Source organism: Suricata suricatta, chromosome 10 (assembly GCF_006229205.1).
Source record: "Suricata suricatta isolate VVHF042 chromosome 10, meerkat_22Aug2017_6uvM2_HiC, whole genome shotgun sequence".
Classification (NCBI taxonomy): Eukaryota; Metazoa; Chordata; class Mammalia; order Carnivora; family Herpestidae; genus Suricata; species Suricata suricatta.
The window spans coordinates 124,295,343-124,321,699 of NC_043709.1; the positions used below are offsets into that span (position 1 = coordinate 124,295,343).

Here is a 26,357-nt window from a genome sequence, read left to right on the forward strand (position 1 = left end):
GTGAGATCTGACCTGAGCCGAAGTCAGAGGCTTAACCGACTGAGCCACCCTGGCGCCCCTCAAACCCTATTTTTAAATGAGAGTGGAGTAACTAGGGACTGGCTAATAATAAGTAAACTCTAAAATATACAGGATGGGCAGGCTTTAAGGTGAGGCTAATACTCCTAGGACTGAGATAGAGCATCATGGGAAAAGTTCTCCACCCACAGGCTGCTGTCCTGACCTTGTTGGAAGAGGGCATGGCCTGGGTTCACTGAATGGCAGAAAAGTCAGTGGCACCACGCTAGGTGCCCTTGATGGAAGTCCGCCATCTAGGGTGCCAGGGAGAGCTGCTCATGGGGATGCTCTTACTGGAAAAGCTGCCGGGCCCTGTCCTGCTGGCCACCATTTGCTGTGGGAGCCAAGTTTGGAAAAGCTATACAAGTGGCGGCCAGATGCTGGAGTCACAATGGTGGTTGCAGACTGGAGTCTGCTGAATGAACATACTGGGACCAGGAACAAAATCACCCCGGCAGGGTCTCCAGGGCTCTCCACTGACAAAGCTGCGCATTGTTTCCGTTGGCAAAGAAACAATATTTAAAGAGCCCGGATCATTATTCATGGAGCCAACAAAGGATGAAGAGGAGCTAGGAGTCAGTAATATGACAACTAGCACATTCATCCAGAACCTTCCTCCTTTTCAATCATTATACTTCATTGGTTTCTCCAAGTATCTATTCTTTATGATTTGTTATTTCCATCTTTAATTAGAGTTTGGTTCAGGCACATACCATTTTTCTCTTGTTCCGTGGGCCTATTCTGTTCTTTTTTCCATCAGCCTTTTCTTACCCAGTTTATTATCTTTATCGTCTCTTTTCTTGGTATAAAACAAAACCAATATTAGCTATAGAATTAAATTCAGACAAGGCTCTTTACAATTTGCCCATACAATGCCTGTCTTCCTTTCTTTTTTTTTTTTCCTCTCTTTTTTTATCTTTCCTTAAAAGATTTCAGGGGCACCTGGGTGGCTCAGTTGGTTAAGTGGCCGACTTCAGCTCAGGTCATGAGCTCACAGTTCGTGGGTTCGAGCCCCACATCGGGCTCTGTGCTGACAGTTCAGAGCCTGGAGCCTATTTCAGATTCTGTGTCTCCCTCTCTCTATCTACCCCTCCCCCACTTGTGCTCTGACTCTCTCTCTCACAAAAATAAACAAACATTAAAAAATAAATAAAACTTAAAAAAAAAACAGTTTTAAGTGATCCCTACACTCATCATGGGATTTAAACATACAACCCTGAGATCAAGAGTTACAGGCTCCACTGACCGAGCCAGCCAGGTGCCCCATTGCCCATCTTTCTAGTTTCTTCTTCCATCACTGATCTTTGGACTGTCTCAAACATTCCAGGCCCTTTGATGATAGTTTGTTTGCCTTTACCCCAAGACTTCCCGGCATTTTGCAAATTAGGTGTGAACTTCAGTGAAGCTTCTCTGACTTAGGAAATTGGTTACTCTGTTTTCTTAACCACTTTTTGTTTTAAAAATATCTGTAATAGCAGTTACTAAGTTCTATGATAATTGCTATGTTTAGATGCACCTTATTTCTCTTAAAATTCCAAGGACCTGACAGCCAATAAGTAAGGGAAATAATTTTAAGTTAACAATCTGCATTTCCCTCATGATATCTTTGTATTATAAATAGACTTTTTGGCTTCTCGTTTTTTAAAAGGTAACTTTTGAAGTAGCTTTTGAATATTGTAGTCCTTTTGTTTTCATTGTAATAATACCCTTTCTATCGTATAGTTTTTAGTATTTTAAAGAGCACTTTTTTTTTTTAAGTTTACTTTTGAGAGAGCAAGCGTGGGCCTGCGAGCAGGGGCGGGGCAGAGGGAGAATCGCAGGCAGGCTCCGTGCTGTCAGTGCAAAGCCTGATGCAGGGCTGGATCTCACAAACCATGAGATCATGACCTGAGCCGAAATCGAGAGCTTAATGCTTAACAGATGGCGAACAGACCCATGAAAAAATGCACAACATCCCTCATCATCAGGGAAATACAAATCAAAACCACAATGAGATACCACCTCATACCCGTCAAAATGGCTAACATCAACAACTCAGGCAACAACAGATGTTGGCGAGGATTAAGAGAAAGAGGATTTTTGTTTTGCACTGCTGGTGGGAATGCAAACTGGTGCACCACTCTGGAAAACAGTATGGAGGTTCCTCAAAAAGTTAAAAATAGAATTACCTTACGACCTAGCAATTGCACTACTAGATATTTACCCGGATACAGGTGTGGTGTTTCAAAGGGGCACATGCACCCCAATGTTTATGGCAGCACTAGTGATAATAGCCAACGTATGGAAAGAGCCCAAATGTTCATTGACAGATGAATGGATAAAGAAGATATGGTATATATTTATGTATATGTATATATGTGTGTGTGTGTGCGCGCACACACACAGGAATATTAAATGGCAATCAAAAAGAATGAAATCTTGCCATTTGCAACTATCTGGATGGAACAGAAGGGTATTGTGCTACGCGAAATTAGTCAGAGAAAGACAAATACACGACTTCACTCATGAGTAACTTAAGATACAAAACAGATGAACATAAGAGAAGTGAAGCAAAAAGAAGATAAAAACAGGGAGGTAGAAAAAACATAAGAGACTCTGAAATTAGACAACAAACAGGGTTACTGGAAGGGTTATGGGAGGGAGATGGGCTAAATGGGTGAGGGGCGTTAAGGAATCTACTCTTGAAACCATTGTTGCACTATATGCTAACTAACTTATATGTAAATTAAACAATTAAGAAAAAAAGAGTTGCATGCTGAACTGACTGAGTCACCCAGGTACCCCAGTAGTTTTAAGAGCACCTTTAAGTATTTTACTTCATCATGCCTTTAATGATCTTCTATGTATGTTAGGATATGTCAGATGGACAAGGCATTATTTTTTCTGTTAATCCATACCATTTTGTGAAGTAGGCATATTTTTTAGTCATTTTACTAATGAGGAAATGGATTCTCAGAATATGAATGACTTGTCGGGGTGCCTGGGTAGCTCCATTGTGAAGTGTCCGACTTTGGCTCAGGTCATGATACTGAGTTCATGAGTTCAAGCCCCACATGGGGCTCTGTCACAGCCCAGAGCCTGAAGCCTGCTTTAGATTCTGTGTCTTCCTCCTCTTTTTGCCCCTCTCCTGCTCATATGCTGTATCTCTCTCTCTCTCAAAAATAAACATTAAAAAAAATTAAAGAATATGAATGACTTGTTGCAAAGCTAGTAAGTGACAAACCCCCGGACATCAATCCAGAGCTATATAATTCATGGATCTAACTTTATTTTTTGTATATGTAATTGTATGTATCTAACTTCACATCAGTCATCAGAAGCTGATACTTGGGCTGATAATTTTTGGTTTTTTTGCTTGAACTTTTAGCTGTCTGAGCCTTGTAATTATTACTTGTCTTTAATGTCTGGTTGACAACTTCCATGGACAAGAAAATAATTCACTTCTGTCTGTAGTTAGTTTACAACTGTTTTAATGTGAATTTATTTTCTTGCCTGATTTTCATACATCTTTCACTTTGTTCCATTTCCCTCCTTATTAGACATTAGGTATGGGTAACTATAGAACTTCTCAGTTCCAAGAAGGATCTCAGCAGTGAGACCAGAGGAGTGAAATGTCCTCTGGTAACAGCATACTCCCCCACCGCCTTTTTTTAAATCAAATGGGCTTTTGTATATTAGAAACTGGAGGAGACTTTAAATGTCTATAACTTCACAATACCATTGGAAATATAGTATTTTTAACCTTTGTCAAACTTCACTTGATTGATCTCCGTAACTAGAACTATAAAAATCTTTGTACCAATTTAGGTTTTAAATATGAGAAATACATTTGTTACACTTTAGAAATCCATATTATTTCAACTGATAAGAACTCTTTGAGTTAAATATCTTGATAATAATGCAATCTTGGTTGACCTACTCCTTTCCAGCCTGTACTTAATTTAAGAGACCTTGGATTATCTGAATTAAAAATTGGACAGATTGACCAGCTGGTAGACCGTCTACTTCCTGGATTTTGTAAAGGCAAGAGCGTTTCTTCCCATTGGCATACATCTCATGTCTCTGCACAGTCCTTCTTTGAAAATAAATATGGTAAGTTAGTGTATTTTTTTGTTTCAATTTAAGTAAGTGGCCATAAATATTAATAACTTAACAGGTAGCATTTATTTATTTTTAGAGTTGTTTTTTTATTTATTTATTTTGAGAAAGTCAGAGACAGCGTGAACAGGGGAAGGGCAGAGAGAGAGAAAGAGAGAATCCCAAGTAGGTGCCACACTGTCAGTGCAGAGTCTGATGCAGGGCTCGAACCCATGAAACCGTGAGATCATGACCTGAGCAGAAACTGAGAGCAGGACCCTTAACTGACTAAGCCCCCCAAGCGCCCCAATAGATAGCATTTATTAGTGATTCTATGTCGGGTTCTTTCCTCAGTTCGTGCATTTGTTCTTTTATAACTTTTCATATTGAAATAATTATAGATTTATAGAAAAGTTGCAAAATAGTACTGAGTGCCCATATGTCCTTCCCCTGGCTTCCCCTGATGTTAACTGCTTACTTAACCATGGTGCATTTATCAAAACTGAGAAATGAACATTGGTACAGTACTTAAGTAAACTGTAGACTGTATTTATACTTTACCAAATAAAGTTTAATTTTACTAAATTTGCGGAGTTTTCCATTAGGGTTTTTTATTTGTCCCAAGATGTAATAGAGCATACAAAACAGCTTTTAGAATAGTGGAGTGTTATTTTAATTTTAGATTCCAGGTGCCATACTAATTTCTGAGAATACCTTGAAGAAATAGTCCTGGTCCCTTTTTTAATAGGATGTCTGTATATTTTCTTATTTAAGTCTTGTAACAGTCCAGGATTATAATGAGTGGGTAGTTTGTTAAAAGGATTACCACTTCATGAATTTTTCTTTGGATGATACTTGAACAGTGAATCTTAGACCTTATCCAAATACTTGTTTTAGGAGCACGTGGATGACTCAGTCAGTACAGCATCTGACTTGATTTCTGCTCAGGTCATGATCTCACGGTTCATGAGATTGAGCCCCATGTCGGGCTTCGTGCTGACAACGTGGAGCCTGCTTGGAATTCCCTCTCTCCCTCTGTCTCTGCCCTGACCCTGCTCTCGTTCTGTTGCTCTCTCTTTCTCTCTCTAGCTGTCTCTGTCTGTCTCCCTTTCCGCTCCCTATCTAAAAATAAATTTAAAAAAGCTGATAAAAATATACTTGTTTTATATTGATGGAAGAACATATTTTAAAAAGTCAGTGCAAACTGTAACACAAAAGTGCAAGTTTAAATACTTTTGTGATAAAGGATTGATTTGAAGCTATACATTGTATACACTTAGTTCATTTACTAATTCTTCATTGTTTTGCCGTTATTTCATATAAGGCTTGTGAGAAAAATGGGAAATTTTGGAGCTTGTGGGCTTGAACTTAAAGTCTGCTTCTCTTATTTTATATGCTGTACCACCTTCTTCTTCTTCAGAGAAGTCTTGAGGCTTAGTGGTTAAGGGTCAGGGGTAGACCAGGATCAAACTCAGTCCTGAGACTAAAGAGCTGTGGCATTTACCCATTCCTTTAAACTGTTGTTTCCTCATATGAAGCCTGAGGAAAAACTCCTTATCTCACTTTGTAGGATCAAGTGAAATAATCAGAGTAGTTTACTTAGCCCATACTACTGCATTCCTTGGCCCATAGTAAGTGTCCAGCAGAGTTAAATTTTTGTTACTGTCACTGATGTATAGTCGTAGTAGTAGTACCGTTGTGCTTTTAGTTTGTGTATTTACATTTCCTTTTAAAGTTGTTCCTCTTCCTGCCAGCTGTTTTCTTGGCTTAGGCCGGGAGAAGTATTAAGAAGGAGTTTGTTGATGTGACTATAGGATTCTTAGAAAAATTCCTGAACTCTTAATTGGGATTTGGGGATAGATAAGAATCAGTTTCTGTTGCTGCTGTTTACTTTTTCCCTCGGCTCCTGAATGTAAAGTAGGCTGAGGCCCATTAGTCAACAGTGGGAGTTAACAAGGATCACCAGAGTTTGTGGCTTCCAGCAGTGGAAGGGACGCTTTTCATACCCAGTGCCCTGGAGCTTTGAGAGAGAAAGATTACCTTGCTCCTGGCTTACAGTGTTTACTCATCACTTGATTCATTTGAGTATTTGAAATTATCTCTAGGAAAGAGCAGTTCTTTTCTCTTCATGTTTTTGACTAACCGTAACTTTAGCTAAACATATATTATCTTTTACCTTTGGGTTTGAATTTAATTTCAGTGGCAGCCAGGTTCATCTACCAGATAAAGAAGACAATGTAAGGGACAAGTGATAGACAGTAAATGGTGAATAACTGTAATTAGGTTAGCAGGGCTTTTGGAAACTCTTAAAAGCAGAGCCATATGATCAAATAAAAGGCTAAGGTCATATTTTTGTTTTTCTAATATTTGGTAAAATTACTGTAGTTCATGACTTCTTTTAGCTTGGTAACTAGAAAATTTACTTTTTTCAATTTTCCCTCCAGGTTACTTAGATATGTTTAGTACTTTACGTTCCTCTTGCCTCTACAGACAGCATTCAAGAACTCTTAAAAGTATTTGTTCAGATCTTCAGTACTGGCCAGGTATGACTCACCTGTATTTATGTTGTAAAAAAAGTAGATTTATTCAGTGGATTTTGATTTGTCTTTTGTAATCATATTAATGTTTGTAAGCATTCATTTTTTAGCTCACGATAAACTGATAGAGTACTTGGAATCTGTGAATTTGGGTATGTCCATTATTTTTAATCTAGAGAATACATAATAGCTGAGTTTTTAATGTGAGTGAAAAATGCCACAGTAAATCAACCTCTTGGGAACTTATCTACACCTTCAAAACAGTTAATAAGCACATTTGTTCACTTCTTATTTTTTTAAATTTCATTTTCAAAATTGTTTCAATCCATTACAATGACAAAAAACATTGAATGAGAAAAAAGGCAGGGCAACAGCAGAGACATTTCATCTATGGACCAGAAATTTGAGGGTTTTCCATTAAGTATAAAATAGATGACATCACATTGATAGCAAAATCAAATATGCATGTATTTATATTGATTTAATACCAGACACTAGTGGTGAGTGTCAGGTAACAGTGATAATTATAAATGAAAATGACATATGTTACCTACCTTCATGGAACTTAGAATACAGTGACATGAATAGGCGTGTGCTGTTATTTCTAGAAGAACTTAGGGAAACCCCAATTCCCAAGTCAGTAATCACGGGCTCTGGGATGATATAGAAACGGTTGAATTGAAAGATTGCCAGAAATGGGCCAGTCCCAGAAAGGGACTTTTGTAACTTTTAGGCTACAATTGGCAAAAGACATCTTTGTAATAAAGGGTGTGTGTGTGTGTGTGTGTGTGTGTATAGAGAAGTCTGTCTCTGAAGATCGTGTTTGACCATTGATGCCAAGGAGAGACATAATAGACTTGAGTCATGCACTGAAGATATCCAGCTCACTCATTAAAAGTCCGTGTTTGATAGTATAAATGCATTTACCACCTTGCTAGTTTTAAGGAAACCTCTATCTACAATTAGTACTGAGGACTATATTCTCTTTATAATTACAAACGGATCAGCAAGAATCTCCACATGTTTGAGGAAAACTTGAAGGATGAAAGAGATGCCAAGTAGGGCACAGAGTCCAGTAATCCTCTGAAGAAATGGTTAATGCAGAAGACAAGAATACTTAAGGATGATATATTTTTAAATATTCATGGAAGAATTCTAAAAACTGAGCATGTATTAGGGTATAAAAAAAATCTTAGTAAGTTATCAAAAAGTTGATAACTCAGAGTTCAGGTTCTCTGATCATATGATAAAACAAATCATAGAATAAAAAGGATACCTTAAAAATTCCTTTAAAAATGTCCTAACTATGGAAATTTATTTATTGATTTAAAAAAATTTTTTTTACATTTACTTATTTTTGAGAGACAGAGACAGAGCACATGTGAGAGAGGGGCAGGGAGAGAGGGAGACACAGAATCCAAAGCAGGTTCCAGGCCCTGAGCAGTCAGCACAGAGCCTGACATGGGGCTGGAACTCAACAAACTGAGATCATGACCTGAGCTGAAGTTGGACACTTAACTGACAAAGCCACCCGCGTGCCCCCCTAACTATGGAAATTTAAAAATTCTTTTCCCTGTGTATTGTGGCTGAAGGGAGAGAAAAATTGAAATTATGGACAATTAGTAAGGAACCACAATGAAAACCAACGTATCAAAATCTTTGGGTTAAAGACCAGTTGATGCTGAGGGCATTGTATAATTTATTTGGAAATAAGAAAGAGGGGCGCCTGGGTGGCTCAGTTGGTTAAGTGGTTAAGTGCTGTCAGCACAGAGCCTGGAGCCTGCTGCAGATTCTGTATGTGTCTCTCTCTCTGCCCGTCCCCCGCTCGCTCGCGCTCTCTCTCTCTCTCTCTCTCTCTCTCAAATATAAATAAAACGTCAGGGGGAAAAAGGAAATAAGAAAGATGGAAACCAAATTGAAACAATCATTTTGAGAATTTCTTTAAACGAATGTGAGAAATTAAAAACTTTAAAATATTGAGTGAATACAACATCAAGGGAGTTTTGATTAAATGAAGAACAAATATGATTTGAGAAAAGAAAATAGAACGATCTGTTTAAAATGAATGAGAAAATAATGTTAGAAGTGAAAAGTGGTAACGCCATAGATAATGAAGATTTCAAACCTCTAAGAATGTATATACATAAAAATATGTTGAGACAAATATCCATGTTATAACTTAGCAATATTGACCCAAGAAAAGGGATAAGACGATAACTATAAAATTTGAAAGATAGTATTTTTCAAATAAAATCCCACTGGCCCAGGGGAACCAGGGTCGGATGGTTTTATGGTTGTGTTCTGTTTTCCAGAATCAGAAGTTTCCTATTCTTTGTAACTCTTTTAATAAGAGAATGGTAGAATAGGCTTCCCTGTTTATTCCACGAGATTGCAGATACTAAAATGTTAGCACAAAAAAGAATACAATAGGTCAGTTTCACTAAATATTAATATAAATACAGAAATCCTAAATAAAATCTGAAAAAGCAAGTCCAGAAACATGCTATATGATAAAGGAATACCAGAGTGATCCAGTGTAAGGAAGTATGTGAATTTATCATGTTAATTGGAGGAGAAAAATTATTCTTTTAGTGTATGAAAAAGACGTGTAATACATTTTAGTTGTTACACTTCTAGGATGTTGTAGAACAGTAGAATAGAAAGTAAGTTTAAGGAAAGGGTAAAATTTTGATTGTTTTTGCTTACCAGGAAAGAGGTTCGCTTACCAGGAAACTTAAAATCAACTGAAAAGCTACTCTGGTATCATATGAGATAAATATCTAAAAATCAATATCTTATATTCTAGCAATAGGTTTTATTTCTAGTTTCCTCAAAACCCAATAAATCTTTTATCCTGACAAGAAGTATTTGACAGCATGTATACACACATATGCACATGAGACTTTACTGAAGGAATTAAAGAGCTGAGTAAACTCAAATGAAAGAATGCCACAGTCCTCTTTGAAAGGATTTAGTACTGTAACAGTTTTAATTTAGGCCAGATGTATTAATTCAGTGCAACCCCAATCAAAACCCTAAACACTTGCTATGAAAACCAAGAAGTCGATTATAAACTTGGGATTAGTCACACTGAGATAGCACCTCACACTGTTGGCGGGAATGCAAACTGGTGCAGCCACTCTAGAAAACTGTGGAGGTTCCTCAAAAAATTGACAATAGAACTCCCCTATGACCCAGCAATAGCAGTACTAGGAATTTACCTATGGGATACAGGAGTGCTGATGCATAGGGGTACATGTGCCCCAGTGTTTATAGGAGTGCTTTCAACAATAGCCAAATTATGGGAAGAGCCTAAATGTCCATCAGCCGATGAATGGATCAAGAAGATGTGGTTTACATATACTATGGCATACTACTTGGCAATGAGAAAGAATGAAATCATGCCATTTGCAGCAACGTGGATGGAACTAGAAGTATTATGCAGAGTGAAATAAGTCAGAGAAGGATAGGTATATGTTTTCACTGTATGTGGAACGTGAGAAACTTAACAGAAGTCCATGGCGGAAGGGAAGGGGACAAATAGTTACGAATAGAGAAGGAGGGAGGGAAACCACAAGAGGGTCTTAAATATAGTGAACAAACAGGGTCGATGGGAGAGTGGGGGAGAGGGGAAAATGGGTGATGGGGTTTCAGGAGGGCACTTGTTGGGATGAGCACTTGGTGTTGCAAGTAAGCTGATTTGACAATAAGTCATATTAAAACAAAAACAAACAAAGAAACTTGGGCTTAGTAAAATACAGTGCCTGGCTGGCTTAATCATGGGGTCACGAGCTCAAGAGATTACTTATAAATAAATAAAATAAAGAAATAAACTTGGGCCTAATCAAGAGGGGAATCAGATCCTTTTTTTTAAATTTTTTAAAATTTTAAATAAGTTCCAAATAGGTAAAGATCTGAACAAAAAATTAAAAGTCAATAGACTTTTAAAATCATAGTTCGGAGGTGAAGCTTTCTAATCAAAACACAGTACAGAAAATACTAAAGAGTAAAAGATAAGGCTATATTAACTTTATAAATTGTTACATCAAAAGACAAAGACATTAAAATAAATATTTCAAATCCATATGACTTAAAGTTTATAACATGCATTCTTTTACAAATGAAAATGGGAAAGGCTATGAGTGATCAATTTGCTAAAGAAATGAATATTCAATGAAAGAAATTTTTTTCCAAAATTTCCCCTCGTAACCGGAAATGCAAATTAAAATGAGACCCTACTTTTTGCTTTGTACAAATTAAAACCATTTATATGAACCTGGGTTGCAAAGGATGTGGAGAAAAAGATACTCCTATTCATTGGTGGGTATATAAATCCATAACAGCCTTATAGAGGGGAATTTCTTAGTGTTAAGTAATTTATACCTCAGTTTCACATTTAAGAATTTAGTCTACATGTGCTAAAAGATATGTACAAGAATTATAACTGCAGCATTTTTAGTAATAAGAAAACAAGAAACAGCTAATGTCCATAGTAGAAAAGTAGTTGAATATTCAACTTGCTCTACACTGATAAATTGGAAAACTATTAACAGGCATCAAATTGAATGCATCATCTGACCTGTTCTGAAAAATGTCCATGGTATAGTGTTAAGTGAAAGAAAAGACAATTGCCAGAAATCATATACTATTTATATAGAAAGAGCATGTGCTAAAAATACATAGAAGTGTAGTCATGAAATTGTTAGTTGGTTACTCCTGGGAAGTGGGAATGGGGTTTGGGGAATTGGACAGTGATACTCATCAGGGGATTCTTTTTTAACTTTTTAAAATTACCAAGAAACTAAATCCATTTTGATGACTTTAATTACTAGTATAGTGAAGTGTCAGGCAAAGAATATTTTACAAAATGATATAGTAAACTAGGATGTACAGGCTTTGTGTCAGTTTTAAACCTTAGGCATGTTTCTTAGAAAAATTTACAGTGAGAAGTAAACGTGATACTATTTCTTCAGTTTTCACACAGTCTCGGGGTTTTAAAACTTTGAAATCGAGAACACGGCGTCTACAGTCCACCTCGGAAAGATTAGCAGAAACCCAGCATATAGCGCCATCATTTGTAAAGGTAATTAGACCTCTTTGTTGTTTGAAAAAACAGTATATCTCAAATTGTTCAAATGAGAACCTTCATTATCTGATTTCTTTTATTCGCCATTTGACTTTCTACAAGATGAATAGCCTGTGTTAAGTCATTACACCTACGTCTTTTCTGAGTTCCAGTCATGTCTCTCCATTGTCCTATTAGACATCTCCCTTTGTCCTTCCCTCCCAACCTACACCTGCTGTGTGTTCTCTTTGTTCGTGAGTAGCATCCACTCAAGCTAGAAACCTGATGACCAACTTTGATTTGTTTATCTTCTCTCTCCTCTCACATCTATTCATCACTAAAGCCCTGTTGATCCAGCCTCTTAAATATGTCTTGGGTCTCTTTTCATCCCCAATTTCACTGTATAGATAGACTTTAATAATTATTGCCCAAGTGACTCTAATATACATGTATTTAATCTCCTTGCCTTTAGTTTTGCTACCTTCAGTCTAGCCTCCAGACTGCCACCCACCCACCATTCTAAAATGTTTATTAATGTCATAATTGTATTCCTCTGCTTCACTGTCAGATTCGTGCCATAGTACACAGGGCATTTCATCATTTGGCCCCTGCCTACTATTTTCCTGTCCTCATCTTTCAGTATGCGATCCCTTCTGAACCTCCACCCTACTCCTCTCTTGGCATTTTTAAGTCCTGTTATACAAGATTCCTTGTGTTCTTGAGCACTGAAGGCTGTTATTTCATGGCTGTATCAGCTTGTTTATGCTTTGTGTGTATGCTCTGGGGTTCAGAAATCCTGGTCTTGAGGTGCTGGACGGCTGAGTTGATTAAGCGCTCAACTTTGGCTCGTGTCATGATCCCACAGTCGGGAGTCTGAGCCCTGTATTGGGGCGTTGCTCTCAGGGTGGATCCCCCCTCAGATCCTTTTTCTCTCTGGACCCCCTTCTCACAAATAAAAATAAAACATTTTAAAAAGTTTAGAAATTGTATTCTCTCTAATGCCTTTTCTGATTTCTGAGGTAGCATTTATTTTACCAGACCTAGAATTTTAACATGATAACAAAATAATTTCAAAAAATTGAGTATTTGTATGTCTCCCCAGTAGACTAAGAACATTCACATCATTGGTTATTTATCTTTACATTTTCAGAACTTCTACAAGGCCAAGTTTATAAAAGATGCTCAGTAACATTTAATAAATTGATGAGGTTTTTCTTCTACTAGAGGTAAAGGAGTGTGACCATCAAACCATTAGAACCCTACGTCCACATGTGACCTGTTGTTTTCACTATAGTATTCTTGTTTGTTTGTTTGTTTTGAGGGGAGAGAGAGTGCTGGCAGGGGCAGAGATAAAAGGAGACACAGAGTCCAAAGCAGGCCCCAGGCTCCAAGCTGTCAGCACAGAGCCTGACACAGGACTTGAACCTACAGACTGTGAGATCATGACCTGAGCTGAAGTTGGACGTTTAACCAACTGAGCCATCCAGGGGCCCTTCCTCAGTGTAGTGTTCTTACAGACGATTTCTTTATATGAATTGATTGATGGATGTGTAAGGTCCAAAGTTAGTTGTTCTAGCCATTGATTAAGTAATTTATTGTTGAGTATTAAGTGTAATTCTTCACATGGACAATAAAAATTAGAAATTCTAGACTCTTTGAATGAATTTTTTTGGGAGTTGTCATATTTTGGGGCAGTGTTATCTATATAGTCAATCAATACTGATATGTTGTTTGTGTATTTAGGGGTTCCTTTTGCGGGACAGAGGATCAGATGTTGAGAGTTTGGACAAACTCATGAAGACCAAAAATATACCTGAAGCTCACCAAGATGCATTTAAAACTGGTTTTGCAGAGGGTTTTCTGAAAGCTCAAGCATTAACACAAAAAACCAATGGTGAGTTACTTTGACCCCATTCATATTTGGGAAGATATCTAAAAGGAAGTCATAGTCCTCTCTTTTAGCTGTGTGTGTGCTGTGCAGTGTGAAAGGAGAGGCTAGCACTCCCCTTGACCAGGATGGAAGAGGCCCTCAGGCCTGACAGCATGCACACGGTTGAGGCATTGCCACCTACTTCATCGCTTATATTGTTATATTTGTAATGTAAGCTGTGTCAGAATGGAAACGTCTGCTGACACCTTCCCTTTTTTTGAGAACCAAAGTCAAGGACAGAAGCCTGAGTGTCTTCTTAAGGTTTTGGTATCATGGTGCTGAAAAGAAATCACGGCAGTTCTGCAAATGAATGCCATGTTCCAAAACCTCATATAATGAAATATGATTTCCACCAGTAACCTAGTATTTGTTTATTGCCAAGTTGTCCTTTCTCATTGATGTCATTTGATTTAAGGCTTTTTCTTTCTCCTTCCAGATTCTCTAAGACGAACTCGTCTGATTCTCTTTGTTCTGCTGTTGTTTGGCATTTATGGACTCTTAAAAAACCCATTTTTATCTGGTAATGGCTCTTTTTATTTGTCTGACTTTTTTTTATCTTTTAAAAGATACTTGGGGGTTTTTTTGTAGTTAGTCTGCTTAAGACTTAGGAGACAGAAAACATGTATAGTTCTAGTGTCCAGGCCTCTAGTTCCTACTCGTCAACACTTCGCAGATTGGGTCAGTTTGAGATTTTTTTTTGCATCGAAGTAGAAAAGTTTTAATCTGTTATCATTGTAGGCCATCTGCACTGTCAGAGGGCTTGTTATATTTACATTGCTTTGTGGATTACAAGAAAAGTTCCTTCAGACGCTGTACAGATTTCAAGTTTTACTTGTTTTGGGAAAATGATATTTTGTCCAATTTTAAGGTTTATGCTTTAGTAAAAATGTTAGATTAATTTCTATTAGTGGTTAGTTTTTCACATTTTTAGAAAATAATACCTGTCCAATTATACAATTTACAAAACATGTAGAAGAATTTTATAATTGCAGTACAAAATGAAATAGTTCTGTATTTCAAAGACACATTAATAAATCTATGAAAAATGATACTGTATTAAAAGTTGGATTAAATGAGTCCCGTATTTTCTTGGCTTACTAGTCTACAATGAAATGTCAGTTGTAAGTGGTTCTGGTTGCTTTTTCAACTATTCCGTTTTTATCCTATGTTCTTTATGTTCTTTATGTTTGATTACCTTGAGAGAAAAAAAACTCCTATTCAATTAAGAATATCAGTTGACCTGGATCAGGAATTCATCCCAGGACTTGCATGTAACCCCAAATATTTTAAGTTTTTGTGGCATCAAACCTGAGATGAAATTTTAACATCCAGGAATATTCCTTTTATATCTAGAGTCACCTTCTGTCTCCTTATTTTCAAAACAGAACCATGATAGGTACAGTTAGGTGATATTGGTAGGGTGGGATGAACTCTGCTTATTCCTTTATGTTTCTTAGTTTCTTTTTTCCTTTGTTATGTTAAGTAAGACATATTAAAATATGAAGTCAGTTGCTTTTGAGTAGTTAATTTCTTACAAGGTTCAGGTGGTTCAACTGCAAATTTATTTGCATTATTTATTAAGCTCATCTACATAGATTCTTTATTTCCTCTGAGAGAGGGAGAATGCACATCCCCGGCATGGGAGGGGCACAGGGAGGGAAAGAGAATCCCAAGCAGGCCCTGCACTGTCAGCACAGAGCCAGACGCAGCGCTCAAAACAGTGAACCTTGAGATCATTAACCTAAGCTGAAATCAAGATTTGGACACTAAACTGACTGAGCCACTCAGCACCCCACAGATTTTTTTTAATGTTTGTTTATTAATTTTTGAGAGAGAAAGAGTGTGAGTGGGGGAGGGGCAGAGAGCATGGGAGAGAGAATCCAAAGCAGGCCCATGGTGGGGCTTAAAATAAATCTTGAGGTCATGGCCTGAGGCGAAGTCAGACACGTAACTGACTGAGCCAGCCAGTCACCCTGAACCCCACAGAATCTTTTTTTTTTTTCCCCAAACCCCACAGATTCTTAAACATGGGCTAAAACTATTAGTCTCCATTCTAGAATTTTTGTATTACATTTACTCTCCCAACTTGTATATTTTTGATATGTTTAGTGTTTTATCATTAACTCTGTTTTTACCTACTGATTTTCTTGCATCTAAATATCTATGTTAAGACAATATTTTTGTCTTTGGAGGAAATTTGAACTGGCTTTTTACTCATTCATATGTTTAGTATGGAAGCTTAACCAAGGCGGAGAGGTTTAAGAAAGTTCTGTGATAAATTGTTCCTTATAATTGATCTTAAGTATTTTACTATTCTACCAAACTTTCACTTTTTAAAATTATTATTATAATTTTTAAAGTTTATTTGTTTCAAGAGAGAGTGAGAACCAGCGGGGAAGGGGCCGAGAGAGAGGGGGACCGAGTATCTGAAGGTCTGCACTGACAGCAGAGAACCTGATGTGGGGCTCGAACTCATGAACTGTGAGATCATGAGATCAGCCAAAGTCAGATGCCACCCAGGTGCCTCTCACTGTCTTTCTTATACTTAATGATGTCATTGCTGACCTATCATTTGAGGGCAAGTAATAATCGTTGCTAGAGGAAGGAGGCTGTATCAAAAGTGAAATAATCTCTTTTCAGGTCCACCCTTTTTTAAAAAAAAATGCTAGTGCCAGTTTTTATGCTAGGTTTAAGGCAGTATATTTCATGGTGTACATCTCTGACTGGTTGTTTCAGCATAATTTAATGTTAATATTGCAAACTCTTGGGCCTTCTCCTAAATCTGTCAATCAGAAGTTCTGGGTCATGGCCTGGGAACTTGCATTAACACTTTTCTCAACTGATTTTTATGCACAGTAGAGTTTGAGAATGATTGGTTTAAATTTCTCTTGTTAGGTATTATAGGAGAAGAGGAAATAATATTTCATTTCATTTATTTATTTATTTAAATAATTTTAATGTTTTGTTTATTTTTGAGAGAGAGGGGAGAGAGAGAGAGAAAGTGAGTGAGTGTGTGTGTGTGTGTGTGTGAGCAGGGGAGGGTCAGAGAAAGAGGGAGACACAGAATCTGAAGAAGGCTTAAGGTTCGGAGCTAGCCGTCAGCACAGAGCCCAATGTGGGGCTTGAACCCAGAAACTGTGAGATCATTACCTCAGCCAAAGTTGAATGCTTAACTGAGTGAGCCACCCAGGCACCCCTCTTTCATTTTAATTAAAAGGTACAAAGATATCATTTTAATGAGAGTCATTTATTCCTTGGACATGGCCTAGAAATCCAGTAGACCTAGTTTCCATACTGTACTGTGAATTAACAAATATGAGCTTAGATATAATTTTTCTGTGCTTTCTTACATCTGAAAAACAGGTGGTTGGAACTTTATGACTCTATCAGCAATATAAACATTTCTTTTCTTCTCTTTAGTCCGCTTCCGGACAACAACAGGGCTTGACTCTGCAGTAGATCCTGTCCAGATGAAAAATGTCACCTTTGAACACGTTAAAGGAGTAAGTTAAGAAGTTTACGTTGCTTTCTTCAAATATTATCTAATTATGTAGGGCCAATATTTGATTTTAACGGTATGAAATAAAAAAAAATATATATATAGGTGTTTTAGGCACAAAAACTCTTAGAATTCCCTAAGTGACAAAAGTACTAGGTGCGTTTTTGGTTCTACAGGTTTTTTTTTTTTTTTTATGTTTTATTTATTTTTGATACAGAGAGACGGAGCATGAGAGGGGGAGGGGCAGAGAAAGAGGGAGATACAGAATCTGAAGCAGGCTCCAGGCTCTGAGCTAGTTGTCCACACAGAGCCTGACACGGGGCTCAAACCCACGAACGTGAGATCTGACCTGAGCCGAAGTTGGAGGCTTAACCGACTGGGCCACCCAGGCGCCCCTACAGGTTGGTCTTTGACCCCAATTTCTGACACAGTGCTTGGCAATTCCTAGGAATTTGTTGGGTGATAGCACTGTCTTTTGTACTAAGGCAAATCTGGGTGGGCTTCTGGGTGGGGACTGGCCATTAGAAGAGACCAAGCCACCGTTCGAACTTAGATATTGGGATAAAAGAAATAAAACGCATCTCTCCCTTCATGGATTTTAATTCTAATGGAAATAGGACAATGATAAGGCCTATAAGAAAATAATAGTCTGTTCAAAAATGATGAAGTGTTAATGGGAAAAAATAGAGCAGGATAAAGAAGATCAGGAGTTCTGAGAGAAAAGTCACAAATTTAAATGGGGATATTCAGTGTATGATTGCAAAGTTGACATTTGAGTGAACATTTAAAGACAATAAAGTAGATCCTTTTTTTGGGGGGGCAGATTTTAAGTAATCACTACACCCCAAGTGTGGCTTGAACTAAACACTGAGAATCTCATCCTCAGGGGCTCCCGGGTGGCTCAGTTGGTTGAGTGTCCCAACTCTTGAGTCTGACTCAGCTCAGCTCATGATCTCACAGGTTTGTGGGGTTGAATCCCACGTCAGACTCCATACTGAGTGTGGAGCCTGCTGAAGGTTCTCTCCCTCTGCCCCTCTCTGTTCTCTCTCTCTCTCAAATAAAGATAATAAAAATAAAAATACACCATAAATTCATTAAGCTCCTCTAATGATATTTGAAATATTCTTTATTAAAAAACAAACAGTCGCACGGTCTACCAGCTGAGCCAGCCGGTGCCCCTAAACCATGCATATATTTAAGCAAAGAACATTTCTAGCCAGAGAAGCATAGAGAGCAAGGACCCTGAAGAGCTCATGTGCCTGGCTTTGTTGTTGACCAGTGAAAAGGCCACTTGTAATATGCAACAGACTAAGAATTCTTCCCCTTTCCATACTCTGTTCCCTATTTAAGCATAAATATTTGTCATATACTCCACTGTTAGCGAAGAAAGTACCAGAAGTCACTATGCTGGTTTTATACCTAGTAGTCCTTCCCTTCGCTTTGCAATTTAAACAGCTGTGAACCCTGGGGGAATTATGAAAAGGGAATCATTGAGGAGGAGGCTGGTGCAGTGAGTGTTTGAAAACTTGACTCCTTAGTTCTTAGTACATAGAGCCGTTCTCATTGTGTTTAAGGTGCACAGAGAGCCTGCATGACATTGAACCTGTGCTGAGGCTCTGGTCAGCAAGGCATCCTTACTTTCTCCCTGCGGTATACGTACTTCATTTCTTAATATACCACACTTCTTTTGGAATGAGTCCATTTCTGATTGCAAAGCTAAAGAAGACGTGCTGATAATATTAGAAATAGGAACATCACAGGGGCGCCTGAGAGGCTCAGTCTCCCAACTCCGATTTCAGCAGAGGTCATGATCTCACAGGTTCAGGGGATCAAGACCTGCGCTGGGTTCTGTGCTAACAGTGCAGAGCGTGCTGGAGATTGATTCTCTCTGCACCTCCCCTGCTCACATACTTGCACTTTCTTTCAAACTAAATAAACAGTAAAAAACCAAAAAGGGGGACATCACAAAGTTTCCAGATTGTCACGGTTTTCCGTGGTACTATAGACAAATAATATAATGATTGCTGTTTTATATTGCTGTCATTGCCATGAAATCTAAGTTTATCTAAATTTGTGTGTAGATATATATAAAGTACAGATATCTATAAATGTTATATATGTTTATAAAGGTGTGTTCATGATTGTTATAATTTGTAACATTTACCATAATAGGTATACCATTATGTGGTACCTGTGATCAGTTTTATAAAGTCTATTTTTTTATGTCTGTTTATTTTGAGAGAGAAAGAAAGGGCAAGCGCATGAGGTGGGGAAGGGTGGCGCGAACGAGAGTCCCACGCAGGCTCCTCACTGCCAGCACAGTGCCCTAGACGAGGGGCTCAAACCCTCGAACCGTGGGATCATGACCTGAGCCGAAACCAGAGTTGGATGCTTTACTGACTGAGCCACCCAGGTGCCCCAGTTCTACCAAGACTTAGAAAGCTAGTATAGGAATGTCATTTCCTTGCTTAGAATGTCTGGTTATGTAGGAATAATTTTATATATAGCTGCCATAAAAAGGTTAATAGGGCTTTGATAGCTTCATTCATTGTCTTGATCCCCCTAAACTCTGTTTTCCTATATAGATTTTATATAGCTCAGCTGAGAATTCTCTTGCCACAGAGTTTGGGGAGAGAAATTGTAATTTGAGTAGTAGGTGACATCTAATCTTTCTTCTTTTTTTCCTATAATTCAGAGTTACCATTACCTTGACCAAATATATTTTGGTCTTCGTTTAGTATATGGATATCTTTGAATATTTAAAAATTTTATTTTATTTTAACAGAGAACCAAATCTCTATTTAATAATAAATTTTAATGAAGCTTAGCATTCACACAGAACTACACAAATCATAAATCTATGCCTTAATAAATTCTCATACAGTGAAGTCATAATTATTGGCACCCAGCTCACGAAATAGAATATTAGCAGAAACTTCCTAGTGTTCCTTTCTTACCACTTCAAGGATAATCATTGTTCTGTTTAATAACCTGCATTAATTTCCCCTGCTTTTGAATTGATTATAAACCTGTATACTACATATAGGGTATATTGCTTTTTCCACCCACCATGATGTTTATGAGATCCATCCATGTTTTTAAATGGAGTCATAGTCATTTCATCCCCACTACTTTGCATTCTGCGAATATCACAACACTGTACATTTATTCTGCATCAGGTGGACATTGAATTGTGCCTAGTTTTGGCCTACGTAATGCTATTGTGACTATTCAGTGCATGTTTCTTGGTGAGCATATGTAACACTTCTCTCCTGGGCTCAGGAGTGGACAGAGCTTTACTTTTAACCGTTAACCTTTGTAAACGTCTCAGTATATTTTAATAATTTAATCAGAATTACTTTAAAAGACCATTCTAAGCCTCAAAAAAAACCTTGTTGCTCTCTATTTCTTCCTAGAAACAGTCCAAGGAAATTATGTAGAAATGTAAGATAATCATGAGTTTAATTCTAGATTTTCTTTCATAATGCCCTTTAGCCCAGTGATATTTCATGTGTTAGTACACTTCTTTTCAGGTAGTTTCTTTTCAACCCTGCCCAGTGTACTTGAGTTCTCTCATCTCATTGAGTCTGTTATTTAACGTTGTTTAAAGTAGGGTTGCACATTGTCTACAAATACATTATTTGGACAGTGTAATTTAAAATAAATATAGGGGGCACCTGGGTGGTTCAGTCAGTTAAGCGCCTGACTTTGGCTCAGATCACAATCTCATGAGTTCTGGCCCTGCGTTGAGCTCAGTGCTCACAGCTCAGAGCCTGGAACCTGCTTCAGATTTTGTCTCCCTTTCTCTCTGCCCATCCCCTGCTTGCACTCTGTGTCTCTCTCTCTCTCTGTCTTTCAAAAATAAATAAACATTAAAAAAATTAGTATATAATAAATATAGGGGTGCCTAGGTGGCTCATTTGGTTAAGCATTCAACTCTTGATTTGGGGTCAGGTCATGATCTCACAGTTTGTGAGATCGAGCCCCCACTGGGCTCTCTGCTGACAGTGTGGAGTCCGTGTGGGAATCTCTCCCTCTTGCTTTGCCCTACTCTCACCTGCATTTTTTTTTTTTCAAATAAACATTAAGGGAGGGAGGGAGGGAGAATCTCAACCAGGCTCCAGGCTCCCTGTGGAGCCCCGATGTAGGGCTTGACATCATAACCCTGAGGTCCTGACCTGAGCCAAAATCAATGAGCTGGACTTTTAACCGATTAAGCCACCCAGGGGCCCCCACAAATGCATTTTTAATTGTCATGGATATTTAATATTTTTAATGATGTATTTTTTATTTTTCCTTGAAAAACTAAAGTCTGGAATGTGAGTTCTGTAATCCTTAGTAGAGCCAAGTTGTGATTGTTTGCCCTCTGGAAGGGTCTATGGCTCTCTAGTTAGCATATTGCCACCAGCATTGTTTCACAGTTGGTCTTCTGTCCTCATCTTTGATATCATTCTGGCTCTAGGTATTTGCATTTGTTACTTCTGGTTGTATGCTAACTGATTTCTGATAGGCAGCTTTCTTCTCTTATATCAGAGTCTTTTTAAAGTTGAGCTAATGTTCTACTTGACATCTTTGTTAACCAGATTGGGCTTTACTCTTGCTAGAGATCTCAATTCTTACACGACTTTTTATATTTTGTGGAGTAAATATTCTAAACTTTTTTGGCCGCAAGCATTTACAAAACAGAGTCCGTACTCTGTAACTTAATTTTAGTCACTGTCGTTTGGCATTTGTTAGGAACTAAATCATTTATAATCTAGTTGTAATTCCTTATAATGAAAATAATCACATCATGAATCATAAGCCAATGTTACAACTTAAACACAGACTCCCTTGTCATTAATATATATATTCTGTTACATAGTTTGCCCTGGAAGCTTATAACCAGGTGATAAGTTCTGGATTTGAAACTTCATAGTTGAGCCTTTCTGTTTACATCAAATGTCACTGACACATTTAGGTAGAATTTTGAATATAACTCCTTGTTAACTGGAAGGAGCACTATTTCTTGAAAATGTAGGAAGCTGAGAAGGCTTTTGTTGGGATATGTAAGGAGGTGCATAACGGGGTGTGCCCAGGTGGCTCAGTTGTGTAAGCATCTGACTCTTTAACTCAGGTCATAATCTCTCTGTTCATGGCATTGAGCCCCACGTTGGGCTCCTTGCTGAAAGTGCTGAGCCTGCTTGGAATTCTCTCCTCTCTCTCTGCCCCTCCACACGCTGCATGTGCTCTCTCAGAATAAATAAACTTAAAGAAAAAGGAGACTGCATAATTCACAGAGAGTCAGGTGAAAACCCCTTTGTGTTTATGTTTATGAGGGGGCCTGCTTGTGTATGTCTTTTACGGAAACAAAGAGAAAGCCAAGTTAATTTCTACTTAAATTTACTGTTTTCAAAGAGACAGCCTTGATAATCCATTATTTAGAATTGTTTGGTAAATTGTGTCACTTTAGGTGGAGGAAGCTAAACAAGAATTACAGGAGGTCGTTGAGTTCTTGAAGAATCCACAAAAGTTTACTGTGCTTGGAGGTAAACTTCCAAAAGGTAAGATACCCTCCGTTTACCATGACTTGATATCAAAAATACAGTAATCCATTACTGATTTCATTTTTGCCACATTTAAATGCCTGAAGTTTAATCTTAATTGCTATTTTAGAAAGAAGTCTTCATTCTAAACATAACATTGTATACCCTTTTTTGGGAGGAAGGGGACTTTGAGTTTTGTTGTAATTTCAAAATTTAAGTGTTGAGAACAGTACAGAGAACTCTGTACTCTTAACCACACTCAGCAATTTTTAACACTTTCTCCCATTCGCTCATTCACTTTCTTCTCATAAATGTATTTTTTAAATTATTGGAGAGTATAGGTAACATGCTCCTTTAATCCCAAATACCTATTATGTATTTCTTTAAAATAAGGATATTCTGTTACATAACTCCAATACAGTCATTAAAATCGGGAAATTTAACTTGGTTCCAAAACTATTATAAAATTTACGGTTATATTCAAATTTCAGCATTTCTCCTACTAAGATCCTTCATAGTAAGGTTCTCCCAACCCCCTCACCAACTGCAGGTTAGGACCTGATCCAGGTTTACACAAAACATACAGATTTTTCTTTTATTGTAGGAGTGGGTATGGATCTTTTATGACCTTAAAAATAGTACATACTACTTTGTAGAATGTTCCTCTCTGATGTCTTCTCACAGTTGATGATTTTTAATGACTGTTGTGATTTATAGTAAGAAATATAGGGGCGCTTGGGTGGCTCAGTCGGTTAAGCCTCCAACTTCCGCTCAGGTCAGATCTCACATTTGTGGGTTCAAGCCCTGCGTCAGGCTCTGTGCTGACAGCTAGCTCAGAGCCTGGAGCCTGCTTCCGGTTCTGTGTCTCCTTCTCTCTCTGCCCCTCCCCCCTTCATGCTCTGTCTCTGTATCAAAAATAAATAAAACATTAAAAAAATTAAAAAATAAATATATATTTAGTCTTAATCCCATTTCTTACAATTTCATCGTTGGAGATCAACACTGTGAGGTGACTTTTAGAACCTACCTAAGGTTAGGAGCTGGTTGCCAATTGAATCAACCATGTGATTACAGGAATGAAACTTTTAGTCTCATTCTCCTGACTACTTGGGAGGGGAGAGTAGCTGGAGGTGGAATCAGTCATGCTTGTCCAATGAGGCCTGCATGAAACCCCAAAAGGATAGCGTTCAGAGAGCTTCCAGGTTGCTAATGTGGAGATGTGGGAAGAGCAGCTTATGGAGAGGGGGCATGGAGGCTCAGCAGTCTTTGTCCTTTTCCTCGCCCTGTGCATCTCTTCCGTCTGACTGACTGTTCCTGAGTTATATCTTTTTATAAGAAACTAGTAATCTAGGAAGGACAGTGTTGTTTCTATGAGTTCTGTGAGCCATTTTGGCAAATTAATCGAATCCAAGGAAGGGGTCGTTGGAACCTCCTTTGTATAGCCTGTTGGTCAGAAGCCTAGGTTAAAACGACCTGGTCTTGCAGTTGACATGGGCAGGGGTGGGGATAGAGGCAGTCTTTGGGGACCAAGTCCTTACCTTATGGTATTTGATGCTATGTCCAGGTAGTTCATGTCAGAATTGAGTTGAATTGTAGGACATCCAGCTGGTGTTGGAGAATTGCTTGCTGGTGTGAGGGAAAAACCGTATACTAGAATCGGGTACAAAATCGTAATGACTTTATGGTGTCCTTGTACAATACAGTTGTATCGTTTATATTGATCTTTTAAAAGCTTTCAGTGTTTTGCTGTTAAAATTAGCACAGTGGGGGCTGGGCATAGTGGGTGAAGGGGACGGGAGAGACAGGCTTCCAGCTCTAGGATGAGTAAGTCAGGAATACAAGGCCCAGCATAGGAAATATAGTCCGTGATACCGTGATAGTGTTGCATGGTGACAGATGGTAACTACACTCCGGGTGAGCATAGCATAATGTGTCAACTTGTCAGATCACTGTGTCACGTACCTGAAACTAATGTAACTGCGTGTCAGCTACACTGAAATAAAAATATTTCATTAAAATAACAAAGTCAGTGCTGTGGTGATCATGTTAATAGCTCAAGGCTTTGTCCACATGCTTAATTACCTCCTTAGGATTCATTCAAAATTTACTCATATGTTATTTATTCATTATTCCAGATTCCAATTCTAGAAATGGAATTGGTGAGTTAAAGGGGACACTCTTTCCATTTGGTTTTGTGCTGTGCACTGTCTACTGAGCATGTTCGGAAGATGTAAAACTGTTGCCATGAGCCTGCTAATTTAGGGTCATTTACTAAGTCAATATTGTAACGTCATAAAGAGCATGTGTAAAACCATAAAATAGTTAAACTTTTCTCTCCGATCACAGGGATATTATATAAAATTGTGGGGAAATCCTCAGGTAACGAAGTATATTCTATAGAAATGGATATGGTGATGACTGAGGAGTAACAGTAACATGGCGACACAAGGGGACAGTCGGAAGGTCATTTTCAGCTTTCCTTTAGAGAGAGTGTTGTATGTTAAAGTACAGCATTACTATAGTTGTGTTGCCTTTTATTTTTTATTTTTTATTTAATAGCTTATTGTCAAATTGGTTTCCATATAACACCCAGTGCTTCTCCCCACAAGAGCCCTCCTCCATGACCAGCACCCCCTTCAGTTCATGGTTTGTTTTCAGTATTCAGTAGTCTCCCTTGATCTGCGTCCCTCACTCTCCCCCGTTCTCTTTCCCCCTTCCCCTCCCTATGGTCCTCTGTTAGGTTTCTCCTGTTAGACCTTTGAGTGCAAACATACAGTATCTGTCCTTCTCTGCCTGACTTATTTCCCTTAGCATGACACCCTTGAGGTCCATCTACGTTGCTACAAATGGCCATATTTCATTCTTTCTCATTGCCATGTAGTACTCCATTGTGTATATATACCACATCTTCTTGATCCACTCATCAAGTGATGGACATTTAGGCTTTTCCCATGATTTGGCTATTGTTGACAGTGCTACTATGAACATTGGGGGACATGTGCCCCTGTGCATCAGCACTTCTGTATCCCCTGGGTAAATCCCTAGCAGTCCTATTGCTGGGTCATAGGGGAGTTCTATCAATAGTTTTTTGAGGAGCCTCCACACTGTTTTTAGTTTTGTTGCCTTTTTAAATGTAGTCTGAGAAATGAAAAGTTAATGAAAACCAAAGAATTCTGTTACCAGCCTTAGAAGAACTTACTGCTGTTCTGAAAAACCTATGAAAAAGTTACAAAGCTGTAGAGATTAACTACTTTACCTCCAAATACTTTGTTATGCATCACCTAAGACTAAGCACATTATCCTAAATAAAGAGAATAATTTATCCTACCAGATAAAACCTAACTACTATTTTCTTAGTATCTTGTACCCCAGGTATTTTTTCAAATTTTCATCAAATGTTCCTAGAATTTCTCAAGTATGTTTTTTTATGGAAGATCATCAAGTCACGGGTTCAGGCATCACATTTGGTTGTTTAATCTCTTAATCTGTTTTGATGTGAATTTTATTTCTTTAATGATAAATACATTTATATTTCTTTCTCTCAAGATTCTGACCTGTTTATAACTGATATATTAACAGTATTTAAATAATGAAGGGAAATTCGTTTTGGAGAAGATTCTGACGCGAATCATTATTAGAGACATGTTTTGCTTTGTTTCAGAATACC

The 26,357-nt window shown here is 38.0% G+C and overlaps 1 protein-coding gene and 1 non-coding gene across 3 annotated transcripts in view; both read left to right on the top strand.

The window, feature by feature from the left end:
* YME1L1 (YME1 like 1 ATPase) overlaps positions 1–26,357 on the top strand; it is a 49,395-nt gene that overhangs the window by 11,400 nt on the left and 11,638 nt on the right. For both annotated transcript variants that reach the window (XM_029953799.1, XM_029953800.1), the window contains exons 3-9: positions 3,987–4,149; positions 6,579–6,677; positions 11,645–11,754; positions 13,480–13,630; positions 14,103–14,186; positions 17,087–17,169; positions 22,618–22,708. In XM_029953799.1, the coding sequence (XP_029809659.1) occupies positions 3,987–4,149; positions 6,579–6,677; positions 11,645–11,754; positions 13,480–13,630; positions 14,103–14,186; positions 17,087–17,169; positions 22,618–22,708 (781 nt within the window). The remainder of the gene's footprint in view (positions 1–3,986; positions 4,150–6,578; positions 6,678–11,644; positions 11,755–13,479; positions 13,631–14,102; positions 14,187–17,086; positions 17,170–22,617; positions 22,709–26,357) is intronic.
* On the top strand, positions 13,712–13,834 carry LOC115305865. The gene has a single exon (XR_003915055.1). It is a non-coding gene; the product is annotated as a U6atac minor spliceosomal RNA (small nuclear RNA).